Source organism: Staurois parvus, unplaced genomic scaffold (genome assembly GCF_062004578.1).
Source record: "Staurois parvus isolate SC_StPar_1 unplaced genomic scaffold, SC_StPar_1.0 ptg000619l, whole genome shotgun sequence".
Taxonomy (NCBI): Eukaryota; Metazoa; Chordata; class Amphibia; order Anura; family Ranidae; genus Staurois; species Staurois parvus.
Window position 1 is genome coordinate 957,542 of NW_028318415.1, and position 16,407 is coordinate 973,948.

Below are 16,407 nucleotides of genomic sequence, written 5' to 3' on the forward strand. Positions count from 1 at the left end.
AGACACTTGGCGGAATACGGCTAATGTTTTTATCTAAAATCTCGATTAACACTGCGCTCATTGAATCTAACTACGAAACGCTTCTCCGGTGGTATTTGGTCCCTACACGTCTTGCTAAAATGTACCCTTCTGTGTCACCCATCTGTTTTCGACATTGTGGACAGGAGGGTACTATGCTCCACATATGGTGGAAATGCCCTGTGGTGATTAGGTTTTGGATCCATCTATTTAATTTCCTTTACTCGGTAATGGTTAATACGCGTAGATCCCCTGAAGTAGCTCTATTTCATTTATTGCCCACTGATATTCCCAAGAGATCGGTTAAATTAATTCTTTATATCCTGTTGGCGGCGAGAGTTACGATAGCCAAACATTGGAAATGGTCAGCAATATCGCTGGACTTAGTCAAACAGAAACTTAATTGGATTATGAATAATGATAAACTTACTAGTATACTTAATAACAATACTTCTAAATTTTGAGAGCACTTGGGACCCATGGATTCTGTATATTTCTGTTATTTAACAGACTCTTGGCTGGCCCTCTCTCTTATTTCTTTTTAGGGCTCTATTCTTTACTTTTCTTCCGCAGTTCTTTCCTCACTTTTTGTTCTCTCTAAACTTCTCTACTATGTTAATGATATTATTTGTACCACTCTGTTTATGGTGCAGTTTGCTCATAATCCATCAAAATCTGAATGTGCTACCAGTGTATTCCTCTCATTATGCATTATTGGTCGATTTTGTTGTTGTGTTGCTACACATTGTGCTTGAATATACTGCTTCATTGCTTGATGTTCTACAACTCATCAAGTTGGTGGGTTGCGTTCCTATATTTTTGTATGTTTCTAAAAATCCTAATAAACATATTGAAATATAAAAGTTTCATTCAGTAAAAACCACATCAGTTGACCCAAAAATGTATGTAAATAAAGATCTCAGTATATACTGTAGAAGTCAAGCCTGTTCCCACCCCTTCCACCTCTCCAGCCTCTTTTATTGATCTTTAATTGTGTGAGCAGCCTCATTGTTAAATAGGGACTCTCAAGAGGTGGAAGGAACATGAATAAGCTTGACTGTTACTGGAACAGTCAACGTTTGCCTATTACTTCAGCTACGTGTATCTCTGGATCTACTGATTGTTTTGACGCGCACTGCTAATGCATTTTATTCTTTATCACATGCTGAGTTTTAGCTAATGTGGTACATTTAAATATTTTTGTTTTTCTGTACCATTTCACGTGACTTAATCCTATAATATTACAAAAATATACTTCCTCCAAACTTTAATCATATGACTAATTGTTCAGTCACCGGACTGGCATAGGAAGTTAGTGAATATAGGACAGTTTCCATGCCTGTTTATCTGTTTGAGATATGTACATCTGTGATATACAGTCATGCAATGTTTACTGTTATGAGCTTTGGTTTACAACTGTATCACTGATTTGTTAAATTTCTTCCAGTGTGACTAAACACTTGTATTGTGGTACTACTCAAGGACAAGTCTAAGATAAACATTTCGGGACTCGTGTATAAAATGTGAAGGAAAAGGAAATGGAGGTGTTGTCTGTAACGATCAGTTATATACCAACTGACTTTTGTTTTAGCATAGATTAGTTGAAGAGGGATTATTGAATACATTTAGGAACTTTAGGCCTTTATAATTGAACTGTGATTGGGATTAGGCCTTTTTAATTGAAGTGAAGATTTATTTCCTTCTTTTTGATAAGTGTGACATTTAGGTAGCTTCTGCTCATTGCCTTGTAGCCCACACAGGCTTCCTTGTGCCTTGTATGTCAGTGACACCAGTCAGTTGCCCTCCAGTGTCAGAATGTCCACCGCAGTCCTGCTATAAGTCGCTGATCGTCGCCATTACTAGTTAAAAAAAAAAACTCCCTGCATATATACCGCCATTTGTAAACACTATAACTTTCATGTAAACCAATCAATTTACATGTTTTGGCATTTTTTTTTTTTAGCAAAGACATGTGGCAGAATACATTTGGGCCTAAATTTATGACCATTTGATTTTTTAAAATTTTTTTACTGGACATGTTTAACCTTTTGCCGCCCGGCCAATGGCTGATTGGTGGCCGGAAAAATCACTCAGCATTCCGGCCATACTAGTGTGCCTAGTTGTGAATGGTCACAGTGATCACATGCACAAGCTGGGCCAATCACGGCCCAGCTGTGTTATGTGATTAGCCATGGCCAAATCACAGCTAAGCACAAAAAAAAAAAAATACTGATCACTTCCCCAAAGTAGTACAATGTACTACTTTGGTCATAGTGAAATATGAAAAATTAAAAAAAAAAAAGTAATAAAAAATAATAAAAAAAATAAAAAAAATATTATATATTTTTTTTTTCATACTGTCACCAGTCAGTGTCCCTGATCACCGCCATGCCAGTTATATGATGACGCTGTACTGCACTGGTGACAGTATGTAAAAAAAAAATTGTGAAAATAATTTTTTTCATTTTTTCATTTTCCAAAAAATTATGACAAAAAAAAATACATCTTCAAAAAACTCGCCATGCATCTAATGAAGTACGTCGGACTGTCTACTCTGCAAAAAGGAGTCATTTGGAGGATATCTGTACTGTTCTGACATTCTTGGACCTCAAGAAATTAGATTGGCTGTCAGTACTTCAGGATTGATCAATATTCAGATATATACCATAGTTTGTGAACTCTATAACTTTCCTACAAACTAAATAATACATCCTAATTTGGGTTATTTTCACCAAAGACATGTAGTAGAATACATCTTGGCCTAAATTTATGAAGAACAATTATTTATTTGCAAACTTTTATAACAGAAACAAAAATGTTTTATTCAAAATTTTTGGTCTTTTTTTGTTAATTTAGCAAAAAATAAAAACCCCAGCGCTGATTAAATACCACCAAAAGAAAGCTCTAGTTGTGTGAAGAAAATGATAAAATTTTAGTTTTGGTACAGTGTTGTATGACCGCGCAATTGTCATTCAAAGTGTGAGAGCGCTGAAACCTGAAAAATGGCCTGGGCAGAAAGGGGGTAAAAGTGCCCTGTATGGAAGAGGTTAATAGCAAAAAGTCAAAAATATTGTTTTTTCTCAAAATTGTTGGACTTTTTTTTTTTTTTTTATAGCGCAAAAAATTTAAAATGCACAGGCGACCAAATACCACAGAAAGAAATCTCAATTCATGGGAATAAAAGGACTTAAAGTTAATTTGGGTGCAGCATTGCATGACCGCGCAATTGTCAGTTAAAGCAATGCAGCGCCGTAACGCAAAAAATGGCCTGGTCAGGAAGGGGGGTAAATCCTCAGGAGGGCAAGTGGTTAAAGCTGAAGTCCACAGGCCTCTGAACTTCTTGCCACCACCCTCCCTGAAAAAAGCAAAACGAAACATACACACCTGTATTTTATTGGTCTTCTTGCCAGTCCTATGACATCATGGGGTTTATTTACTAAAGCTGGAGAGTCCAAAATTAGACTCCCTTCTGCATAGAAACCAATCAGCTTCCAGGTTTCATTGCCAAAGCTTCATTGAACAAGCCGAGGTTAGAAGCTGATTGGTTTCTATGCAGAAGGGAGTCTGAATTTGGACTCTCCAGCTTTAGTAAATAAACCCCCATGGGTCTTTCCTCTGCTCCTTCTGGGATGGTGGTGCTAGGAGGTCTTTTTACTGCTGCACTGCACAGTGTTCACTTGGTAATGCTAAGATGCCGGTAAGGGGTCCATGATAGCCTGGGCTTACAGAAAGTAAGTTGGCCATCACTCTACTTGGAAAATGGAGGACATCTACTAGTGAAAAAATAACTGAGGAGGATAGCTCCGAATTAAAGGTAAGTATTACAGCTGCTTTTTATTTATTTTTTTCTATTACTTTCTTACTTATCTACAGTATTTTAATTTTCAGTTTTATCCAGCCATATAATTGTTGTGAATCGTTAAAATCTAGTCATCTCATACTGACACCAGGCCTTTGTCCTACTTCTTGCTTGGTGGTTCTAACCCTACTGACTCAACCATGCTTACTGGTAGCTGACAATGAAAAATGCAAGGATTTGCTGTAACCCGTGGCCACAATCTGACTAAAATTAATTTGGTGTAGTTAATCCATAAACAAAATTGGTCTTTAGGTTGCTGTGCACCATTGTATTTTTCACCATTTGGACAAAAATAATAAATGCGCATTTTTTTGCAGGTAAAAAATGTGTAAATATTATTTATGTCCAAAGGAGCCTGGAAAGTACTGCACCAGCGATCAGTAGATCGCTGATGCCATGCAGGTCTCCTGCAGACCTGTCGGAATATCTGCTTGCTGTACAGGGATGTATGGGCAAGCAGATATTTTGACAGGAAGCTTCAATGAATTACCACGGTGCTCCACAATGTCGTGGTATCTCATTGAAAACTACAAGTCCACAGCCACTAAGACTCTCAGGGCGTGCATTTCATTAATTCATGGAAGTCCGTGAATGAATGACGCGGCCATGTGGCTGGAGCCCCGCACGGCCAAGCTGTTTTCAAATCTGACACATAGTACAGGGGAACTTCTCTCGGTATTATCTGTCAGAGGGAGGAGGGGGGAGGCAGGCACAGCTGCAGCATTGGGAACATATTATTATTATTATACAGTATTTATAAAGTGCCAATAGTTCGCTCAGTACTGTACATTACAATGGGGGATAGAACAATAACAATACAATACAATGCAAAACATGAGGGGATCAAGGGCCCTGCTCTTTCGAGCTTACAATCTAGGAGGGAGGGGATGGTGGCACAGGAGGAGAAAGCTGTGGGGATGGAGTGGTAGGAAGAGTGGAGGAGGTCGGTAAATTAGCAGGGGGTGGGGTAGACTTCCCTGAAGAGGTGGGTTTTCAGGGTGCGCCTAAAGGAGAGGAGAGTAGGTGATAATCTGATGGGTTGGGGCAGGAAGTTCCAGAGGATGGGTGACACCCTGGAGAAGTCCTGGAGGTGGGCATGGGAGGAGCAGACCAGGGAACTAGAGAGAAGGAGGTCTTGTGAGGAGTGGAGTGTGCGTGTTGGGTGGTACTTGGATATTAGGTCGGTGATGTAGTACGGGGCAGTATGGTGGACAGTTTTGTACGTCAGCGTTAGGATTTTGAATTTGATCCGTTGCGCAATCGGAAGCCAGTGGAGGGATTGGCAGAGGGGGGTGGCGTAAACGGAGCGGTTGGAAAGGTGAATGAGTCTGGCAGCCGTATTCAGGATCGACTGGAGCGGGGATAGCCAGCGGCGAGGCAGGCCAGTAAGGAGGGAGTTGCAGTAATCGAGTCGTGATATGATGAGGGAGTGGATGAGCTGTTTAGTGGTTTCTGGGGTTAGGAACGTGAGTATTTTGGTGATGTTGCGGAGGTGGAGTCTGCATGAGTTTGTTAAAGATTGGACTTGGGGCTGGAAGGATAGGTTGGAGTCCAGAATGGCACTAAAAATGGGTGGAACATGTAACATGTTCCCAAAGGTGAACTTATCCTTTAATTTATAAAAGGAAAGCTTATAGTCATACAACTAGAACAATGCAATGCAACACAAAAAATGGGAGATGGAAAAAATTAAATGTTTTCTGCCATGATGTTTAAACCAAAAATCAGATTTTACCCATAGGCTGTGTCCGGACATGCGACATTTGGTTGTCTGTGACCAGATGGTTAATTCTAATAATTGCTGAACACCACACAAAACAGGGACTGCAAAGTACAGTACATTGCAACAGAAACCATTGATGAGTCTGCAGAGTACTTATCCAACATTTATTACATAGGTTATGTATTTCCTCATAGCTCATGTGGAAGAAAGGAACAAAAAGTGACACAAATGTCAGAATTAGCACGTTGGAACTGAAAGCAGATAATATAAAGTAAAAAGCATTTTAGCACTGTCATTGGAGTTTTAGGCAGACAGAGTAGGAAAAAAATGTCCCAATTCATAAAGAAGAAAGGTTAAATTATGTCATATGACAACATTGAAATAAAATCTACAAATGGCTGTTTGCAATATTGATAAATCAAAACAATTTCAAAAGAAATAAATGGTACTGGTTTTGGATGAAACATATAAGCAAAAGCCTGATCCTATTAATGACAGCATCCTGTGTTTCTATTCATTCCTTTCCTCTGGACTTTTTTTTACTTGCAATATTGCACAGTGCTCCCTACTTGCTATCCCAGTGTTTATATAGACAATTAAGGTTTATTCAAGCCAATTTATTTTTTTTTATGGAACATATTTTGGAAAGATCACACACTATACGGTATATGTATAAGCACTTAAAGTGGTAGTAAACCCCCATTGGACATTTGTACCTACAGGTAATCTTATAGTAAAGCCTACCTGTAGGTACAAGGAATATGTCCTAAATTTGCACCGTTTAGGTGATATTCAGTGTCCCTTCAGCCAGTAAGATCACCGACACATGCGCTCTGAAGGAACAGCATACCCATGCCGTTACTTCAGAGCTCTGTGCCGTGGCCGAGATTCCCGTGCACATGCGTGGGAGTGACGTCATTGCGGCTTGGCCATTCAAGCGGCCAGAACCCGCAAACCTGGAAGGAAGACCAGGTCAAGAGGGAAGCTTTGTAGGGAGAAAAAAAACAGCACATCGCTGCTGTCTGTAGAGAGCTCTGTGTTGTTTACCAACACAGAGCTCTCTTCTGCCATTTGCTCCACCTATCAGCAGGTCCTGGCCATAAATTATGAACTTTTTAAGTTATGAATGACAGCCCCTTGAAATGTAAACTATACACTTTAGGCACTACTCTTGAACCACCTCATACAATACACACGTATTACCACACCCTTCCCTACCATTTGTGGAGTCATTACTGTCGGTCTTCATTTCCTCCCCCCACCCTCCCCTCTCACCCCCTTTGGCCCTCCCCTGATTTTCCTTAACTCTTCACGTTGCTTTAGAGAGTCATTACCCCTACTGATCAAATTTATCAATATCCTATCACCTCTTGCTAACAACCTTTGCTCATTTGATACCACTAGAAATACTGCATTGTTTTCTTGATTCTTTCTCTCCCCCTCATCATAAAGACATTGACACTGTGACTTTTATTCCCTATGTTTGGTTGTCAGGGTAATGTCTAATGTATACTGGTAATGTCTCTCTACCTTTGTTACATTGTTACATTGTCAATAAAATGTTTGAACAAGTTATGAATGACAGCACAGCCAGGGCAGAGGGTGCATGCGCCCCTTAACCAGAAATGCTGGATCATGTATATGTACATGCGGGCCTGTGCAATGTTTTATGTACAGTGCGCGGTCCTCAACTAGATAACTGACAGAGGTTATCTCTATCTGCTCCCCGCTATTCTCTGCAGTAATACTCTATACCAGGGTTTCTCAACTAGGGTTCCTTCAAAGGTTGCTAGGAGTTCCTTGAGCAGTTTTTCTATTCTTCCCAATAACCACCAGCGTAATGCGCATTTTTCCCACTATCACACTAATGTATCATGAGTTGTAGATACAGTAATTTTTAGAAGGTGTTCCTGAGACTGTAAACTTATTTCAAGTGTTCCTCAGTGTTGAAAAGGTTGAGAAAGGCTGCTCCATACCATGGTCTGCATTTCATGGCCCATTCATAAAATGCAGGTTGTGGTGTGGTACCTGTGTATCTCAGAGTTCCTTCTGCTTAATGCAGGAGAGAGAACTCCATAATTGGTTGAGAGTTGGTCTCATGACTTTGAGAAGTCACATGACTAGGCTCTCCTCTCTTTGGGACTCCGCTAAGTATGTTTACATATAAAGCGCATAATTATGGTGACATACTCGGCATTGTGGTGTGCTGCATTAGAAAAATTTGTGGTGACTGATTTTGGCTGCACTGTGGTCCATTCAAATAAATGGGGATTCAGATAAAGGAGCTGTTTTAATGCAATGCACATTAACATGTGACACAGCCTTAATGAGCAGTGTATACATTACATGCAAATGGCCTCTTAGTGAAACTTTTCAATTTTCACTTGTTCTTAGAGCTAAAAACTAACAGCTTTAGGATCTATCTGCTGAGATCCAACATATTATTGTAAACCCTAACAAATAAGAAGAAATCATCTTTATAGTGCTTGATTATTGTAAAGTGAAGTGTGAATTATTGCTATAGGTTGCCTAACTTATTACTGCATGCCTTTTTAATGTTTGATCCTCTGCTGAGAGTGGCAACAAACAAAAGTGTTCAGGCAGTATCAGGTGAAGGCATACGGTGATATGGATTCCTATCACCAACCTGGTCTCACTCTGGAACCTGGGTAGGCCACCTTTATTGTCTAGTTTTAGAAAACTTCATTAAAATCTCTCTACGCAAAAGTTTCCTTCAAATAGGAAAATCCAGTCTGAAGTTGAACACAAAATATTTCACAGCTGGGTTTGGAATAGTTGGATTCCATTGGAGTTGGATTCCATTGCTGGACAAGCAGAAGTCTGAACTAACCTACTCAGCCTGTATGAATGTTTTATGGATTTTATTGCTAGGAGATGTTGTTGTGTGTTTTGAGATATATATATATATATACAGTGAGGAACAGAAGCATTTGAACACCCTGCGATTTTGCAAGTTCTCCCACTTAGAAATCATGGAGGGGTCTGAAATTCACATTGTAGGTGCATTCCCACTCTGAGAGACAGAATTTAAAAAAAAAACTTGCAAAATCGCAGGGTGTTCAAATACTTCTGTTCCTCACTGTATATATATATATATATATATATATATATATATATATCTCAAAACACACAACAACATCTCCTAGCAATAAAATCCATAAAACATTCATACAGGCTGAGTAGGTTAGCTCAGACTTCTGCTTGTCCAGCAATGGAATCCAACTCCAATGGAATCCAACTATTCCAAACCCAGCTGTGAAATATTTTGTGTTCAACTTCAGACTGGATTTTCCTATTTGAAGAGAGATTGCGTAGAGAGATTTTAATGAAGTTTTCTAAAACTAGACACTAAAGGTGGCCTACCCAGGTTCCAGAGTGAGACCAGGTGTATATGTGTATATATGTATGTATGTGTGCTACAGTAGTAAGAATTCTGTAATATAAATGTGCTACAGTAGTAGAGAATTCTGTAGTTATTGTGTACAAAAGCCTGACTAATTCGGAATGATAGGTCAGCAATCAGCGTATTTCTAATGTGCTACAGCAGACGGCAATAATGCAATTATTGTGGATACAGGCATGCCAGACTAGCTGTACTAAAAATATTGCCTAGCATAGCACAGTTCATTGCACCTACTTCTCCTTTGTAACTTTAGGGCATTGACTTCTTAAAATATCATTGCCTTTTGCAACATTTTGTGCAGAATTAGACCTCATGCACACAGGGCATTTTTTTCCTCCCCTGGATGCCTTTGTTAAGAGGAAGAAAAAAATCAGCGTTGAAATCACACCTAAAGCCTCGTGTTGCAAATGTATTTGGGTAGGTTTGATGCTTGGGTGTTCACTCATTCCATTGGCCATAATATTAATTTATTCTGGCCATTGGAATGAATGAATGATAAACATGCTAAACGCACTTAAAGCAAAGTTCCACTCACTTTGTAAAAAAATAAGTCAGCAGCTACACAAACAGCCACTCACCTGTCCCATGATCCCATGTTGCGCCCGCCGCAGCCAGCCATCCTGTATTCCAGGCACCAGCATCTTTAGTGTGGGCACCCGGCTGTGACAGCTTGCGGCTTCACAGCCGGGTGCCCACTGCGCATGCGCGAGTAGCGCTGCGATTCCTGAATGGCCCCGTCATCTTATGGGACCTATCACGTGTCCCACAAGACTTCGGGGAGGGACAGGGAGGGTAGGAGGACAACTTCCATTTCCGATCACCTAGGTCAGTGGTGGGCAACCTTTTTTTTCAACTGAGCCAAATCTCGCCAAAACCACGATTGAAATTTATTTTGAGAGCCACATTTTTAAAACTGAAAATACATCCCCCATATAGTAATTCATCCCCCATAGTAATTCATCCCCCATATAGTAATTCATCCCCCATATAGTAATTCATCCCCCATATAGTAATTTATCCCCCATAGTAATTCATCCCCCATATAGTAATTCATCCCCCATATAGTAATTCATCCCCCATAGTAATTCATCCCCCATAGTAATTCATCCCCCATAGTAATTCATCCCCCCTATAGTAATTCATCCCCCCTATAGTAATTCATCCCCCATAGTAATTCATCCCCCATATAGTAATTCATCCCCCATATAGTAATTCATCCCCCATATTAAGTCCCCAAGTCCCCCCTGTGTCAATTCACTTACCTTTGCTCCGCGCGTTCCTCTCGCCGTGTTCTCGCGCCGTTCTGGTCTTCAGGGCGGACTGTGAGAGGAGAGGAGTTTGTCACGCTGCCCCGCCTACATCCTGGCTGCCCCGCCTACATCCTGACAGCTGCAGAGTCCTGACTTTTGGGGCGGCCGCCCGAGAGGAGGGAGGGGGGCGGCCGCCCGAGAGGAGGGAGGGGGGCGGCCGCCCGAGAGGAGGGAGGGGAGCGGCCGCCCGAGAGGAGGGAGGGGGGCGGGCGCCCGGCACACAGAAGAGCCGCATTTAAGTTTGTAAAGAGCCACATGTGGCTCGCGAGCCGCGGCTTGCCGACCACTGACCTAGGTGATCGCAGCGGAAGTGGGAGCAGGTAACTGTCAAATTCGGGTACCCGTTCCCCCCTCCCCAAAGGTGCCAATCCTTAGTGTGAGCAGGGGACCAATCTTTAAAGCGGAACTTCCCCTTTTGGGTGGAACTCTGCTTTAAGCACTAGGCTAAACACGCCTAGTGTTTAAGTGCGTTTAGATGCAAACTTGATGAATCTGTGTTGTCTGATCTGTTAAGGAATGAGGAAAGAATAATAAAAAAAAAAATTTTGTACAATTTCTCCAAATTTGGTTATGAAGGTAAACACATATTGCTAAGCCTGGTGCCTTCAGTGAAATGTAGATGGTCACAAATAAAGACTCTACAGCTTATTTTTTTTAAACATAAATACAGTTAAAAATGAAAATAGCCACATTTGGATCTACAGTCCTTAAACATTTGCCTACAGGGCACTTTCACCACCTTCCTGCCCAGGCCAATTTTCAGCTTTCAGCGCTGGTGCACTTTGAATTACAATTGCACGGTCATGCAACACTGTACTCATATGAAATTTTAATGATTTTTTTTTCACACAAATAGAGCTTCCTAATAGATAATACAGTGGAGGTCGGTCCGTTTGTAACATGTTACACCCTAAATATACATGTAACATGTTACGAAAGGTAAACTTATCCTTTCACCAATTGCCTACTGGGCACTTTTACCCCCCTCCTGCCCAGACCAAATTCAACTTTCCATGCTCTCATACTTTGAATAACAATTGCGTGGTCATGCAACAACCGAAACAAAATTTTTATAAATTTTTATAATTTTTTTGAGACAAATGGAGCTTTCTTTTGGTGGCATTTAATCACTGCTGGGGTTTTTATTTTTTGCTAAACAAACGGAAAAAGATATAAAATTTTAGGGGAAAAAAACGTTTTTCTTAGTTTCTATTATAAAATTTTGCAAACAAGTAAATTTTCTCCTTCACTGATGTGCGCTGATGAGGCAGCACTGATAGGCTGCACTGATAGGCAACATTGAAGGGCACTAATAGGCGGAACTGCTGGGCAATGACTGGCAGCACTGCTGGACACTGATTGGCACTGTTGGGCCTGCACTGACAATCAGGGCACTGATAACCAGTGCTCTGATTATCAGTGCAGATGTCTCCTTTCACACTTGCTGGCTACTGGCAGTATATATCTAGTAATTATGCTTAGGCCATATACTGTATTTACAGTACATGTTTTCCTAGAAAAGTGGTGGTGGTGGTGGGGGGGGGGGGGCACAGGGGCAATAAGCACAAGCCAAATGGAAGGCATGGCCTTAAAGTTGTGTGCATAGTTTGGGCACCATGAACTGCATACACAGCTATACAATCAGTATAAAACTCTCATGGTAAAGAGTCTTGGGGTCAAAGCTTGATGTTACACCCAGCAGATATAGCGCACTTAGCAATACTTGTTTGCCAACTGCCCTCTTTTTTGAAGCCCATGAACAACTTGCAAGGGTTAGTTATTATTTGTAATCAAATGTCACGGCAAAATAGAAAAAGAATGCAGGATAAAACATTTCCCTGTGTGTTATCCATATTAAAGGCCCTGCCTAGTGTCTTTTGCTAAGCTGCTCAACTACCCCCACTCTCAGATCTCTCCAACATAAAGATTACTCATTCTATGGCCCAAGAGAAAGGTTTAACATATTATTTTTCCTTTATAGAAAGTTCTTGTATTTTTTTTTTTACATAGTGCAATACTTTTTGTGAATGGGGAAGGGGTGAATGAATGACTGGATCCCTTTCCCCACTCACAGAACAATCTGCATTATGTGAAAACCATGCAATGAGGGTTATTTACTACAACTGGAAAGAGCAAAATCTAGTGCAACTATACACAGAAATCAGCTTCCAGGTTTTATTGCCAAAGTTTAATTTAACAAGCTGAACCTAGAAGCTGATTGGCAATCATACAAAGATGCACCAGATTCTGAGTGCACCAGTTTTAGTAAATCTCCCTCAATGACTTTTGTTAATGAAGAAAAAGACAGAAAGAGACAGGTAGCCAAAAGGACTTCTTCAATGTACTAAAATATTATGGTCAAGGAACCCTGACCTGTCATCACTGCCTAGATTTCAACACTAAGAAGCAATTAGCAGGTTGTGGGATATGCTTCATTAAAGGTAAGTAAAAAAAAATTAAAGTTAACATTTGAAGTAAGGGTGTAAAAATAACTGTAACCAAAATAATGTTGGAAGATTGTATGGTCAATATACAGTATTTGTCGGTATATTTCGTGGTAAGTGCTTAATGTTTTCAGTTTGCAATCATTGTTTTCTTTTTTCTTTCAGAATAAAACATATATTGAGACCTCCAACTCAACTGCAGCAGTCATTCCAATTAAAGCTACAAATGCTACTTGTACCATATACGTAGCTTGCTACACAGTGGGAGGCATTGGGCCATATAGTGAAGCAGTGCAGCTTGTTATTCCAGGTGATGGTGAGAACCTTTTACTGATACTAAACAACTATTTCTCTATAGCAGTGATTCTTAAACTATGGGTCAGAACCAACATTTGGTAATGGATGTGTTTGGGATAGATCACAACTTGACTTTGGGACCAACTGCAAGTTAACAGATCAAGGGATGACTTAGTGACAGTGATTATGTCTGACATCATAGACACACTTGGGGAAGAATGCAGATAGTGGGGAAGGACGGAAGTGGTAGGGGGCGCGGAGGAGGATAACAAGAACATTGAAACATGATTATTAGATGAAAAGCTCCGGAAATAGTTTGCAAGGTCCACAAAACACCCACAGCATGAAAACAAATCAAATTAATTCCTTGAAGAGGAACTGAACTCTGGAAGTTGTATCGAAAGAATAGCAGGCAGAAGGTAAAGGAATAGTCATAAACATTGCCTGGAAAAGGCACCCACCCCTTCTTTCTACATTACTGAATTATCATGCCTTGTTCCCTGTGTTGAGGTGGCCATCTTGGCAAAGGCAAGGAAGAAAGCAGGGCTTTGATTTCTTATGCCTCCAGCATGGAGAGCAGTGAGCAATACAGCATTGACATCACCAGATCTCACTTCAAACCTACTGACACTAGGAGCGGGGCCTTAGATCTCACCCTACACAAGAGTGCCTAGGCACGGTCCTAATCAGGGAATTGCACTGTTCTTTTTCAGACTAGATTTTTCAGGGTATTGCTTTGGCACATTTTTTAATTTTCACTACTGCATAGCAAACTTTCACTTCTTGAGTTTAGTTCCAATTAAAAAGTAAGGCAGCAAGCTTAACAAAATATTGTTTAATTTGTAGAAGGGTAGGTTGTCTAAGGCAGAATTATCTTGGAGGACAGCAACTGTGGATAGCTGGGATCAAAACACCAGTTTAGGCAGCATGCTGCATTCATTGGTGCATCTGCTTTTTTTTTTTTAATATAAAAATTCTGTTCTTAAAGTGATTCTAAAGGTTCATTTTTTTTTTTTTAAATAGCAAACATGCTATTCTCACCTACTTTGTGCAGTGGTTTTGCACAGAGCAGCCTGGATCCTTCTCTTCCTGGCCCCTCCCTCCTGCTGAGTGCCCCTACAGCAAGCAGCTTGTTATTGGGGCACCCGTTGCTCCGTGTGTCCATTCACACATGGAGCCACGGCTTGCCCCTTCCCCTCTCCTCATTGGCTGACTGGCTGTGACCAAAAAACAAAAGGTATACCGCTCAGGCAAACAATCCAGATCAATCCACGACAGGTGCAGGCTCTGGCTCGCCACTACACACGATGCAACAGGAAGAAGGGTCAGCCGCACACAAGAGGATAGATGAATATAGTGTGTATTTATTGATCCATAGGACACACAAAACACCAGGACATGAATACAGGACTTGTTAACACGTTTCACACGATCTCGTGCTTAATCATAACATAAAAAACAACAAAAGTGCTGTCTTATATACAGTTGTGTTCAAAATAATAGCAGTGTGTTGAAAAAAGTGAATAAAGCTCAAAATCCTTCTAATAGCTTTTATATCCATACACACAAATGCATTGGGAACACTACACATTCTATGCCAAATCAAATCATGAAGAAAAATATATCAAATTTGTGTTGTTCCTCTAAACAAATTGAAGAAAAGTGAATATTAGACTGTTCAAAAAAATAGCAGTGTTTGTATTCTTCTTTACAAACTCAAACATTCACTATATAAATTGAAAAATGTTTGAAGGTTTTGCTTTCCTTTGAACCACTTAATTAATATTTAGTTGTATAAGCACTGTTTCTGAGAACTGCTGTACATCTGTGTTGCATGGAGTCAACCAACTTCTGGCACCTGTGAACAGGTATTCCAGCCCAGGATGATTGGACTACATTCCACAGTTCTTCTCTATTTCTTGGTTTTGCCTCAGAAACTGCATTTTTGATGTCACCCCACAAGTTTTCTACTGGATTAAGATCCGGGGATTGGGCTGGCCACTCCATAACGTCAATCTTGTTGGTCTGGAACCAAGATGTTGCACATTTACTGGTGTGTTTGGGATCGTTGTCTTGTTGGAACACCCATTTCAAGGGCATTTCCTCTTCAGCATAAGGCAGCATGACCTCTTCAAGTATTCTGATGTATTCAAACTGATCCATGATCCCTGGTATGCGATAAATAGGCCCAACACCGTAGTATGAGAAACATCCCCATATCATGATGCTTGCGCAGCCATGCTTCACTGTCTTCACAGTGTACTGTGGCTTGAATTCAGTGTTTGGGGGTCGTCTGATAAACTGTCTCCAGCCACTAGACCCAAAAAGAACAATCTTACTTTCATCAGTCCACAAAATGTTGCGCCATTTCTCTTTAGGCCAGTCAATGTGCTCTTTGGTCAAATTGTAACCTCTTCAGCACGTCTTTTTTTCAACAGTGGGACTTTGCGGGGGCTTCTTGCAGATAGCTTGGCTTCACATAGGCATCTTCTAATTGTAACAGTACTCACAGGTAACTTTAGACCTTCTTTGATCTTCCTGGAGCTGATTGTTGGCTGAGTCCTTGCCATTTTGGCTATTCTTCTATCCATTTGAATGGTAGTTTTTCGCTTTCTTCCACGTCTTTCAGGTTTTGGTTGCCATTTTAAAGAATTTGCGATCATTTTAGCTGAGCAGCCTATCATTTTCTGCACTTCTTTATATGTTTTCCCCTCTCCAATCAACTTTTTAATCAAGGTACGCTGTTCTTCTGAACAATGTCTGGAACGACCCATTTTCCTCAGAATTTCAGAGAGAAATGCACTGTAACCAGCATGTACAACATTTGCTGCCTTCCTTCCTTAGATAAGGGCAATATTTGACACCTGTTTTTCAAAGAATGAATGACCTCACTAATAGAACTCCACACTGCTATTATTTTGAACATGCCCCTTTCAATTAGTGATTCAATTGCACAGAATCAGCAGCATGCATGTCATGACTGTTGGGTCTGTTGGATTTCTATTACTCTACTACACCTGCTAGTAAATTATTTAGCATGTAGAAATATCATTTCTACCAAAACCCGTGATTGATCAGGTAAGTGATGTCTGACTACTATTATTTTGAACACAACTGTAGGTATTAGTTAATAAAGAACACCTGTCCTAATCAGCACTCCTGACTGGCTGTGAGCAATGGCTCCCGCTTGCTGTCTCAGCCAGTGAGGAGGCAGAGACCCGGGACAACCAAGGTCTTCACATTGCTGGATTGCAATGAGGTTCAGGTAAGTATTGAGGGGGCTGGGGGCACTGCTGCACACAGAAGGCTTTTTACCTTCATGCATAGAATGC

General features: G+C 40.6%; 1 protein-coding gene across 3 annotated transcripts in view; it reads left to right on the forward strand.

Moving 5' to 3' along the window:
* MERTK (MER proto-oncogene, tyrosine kinase) overlaps window positions 1-16,407 on the forward strand; it is a 149,951-nt gene that overhangs the window by 79,447 nt on the left and 54,097 nt on the right. For 2 of the 3 annotated variants that reach the window (XM_089693262.1, XM_089693260.1), the window contains exon 9: window positions 12,944-13,094. In XM_089693262.1, the coding sequence (XP_089549388.1) occupies window positions 12,944-13,094 (151 nt within the window). The remainder of the gene's footprint in view (window positions 1-12,943; window positions 13,095-16,407) is intronic. The other variant, XM_089693261.1, reaches the window with a different exon arrangement.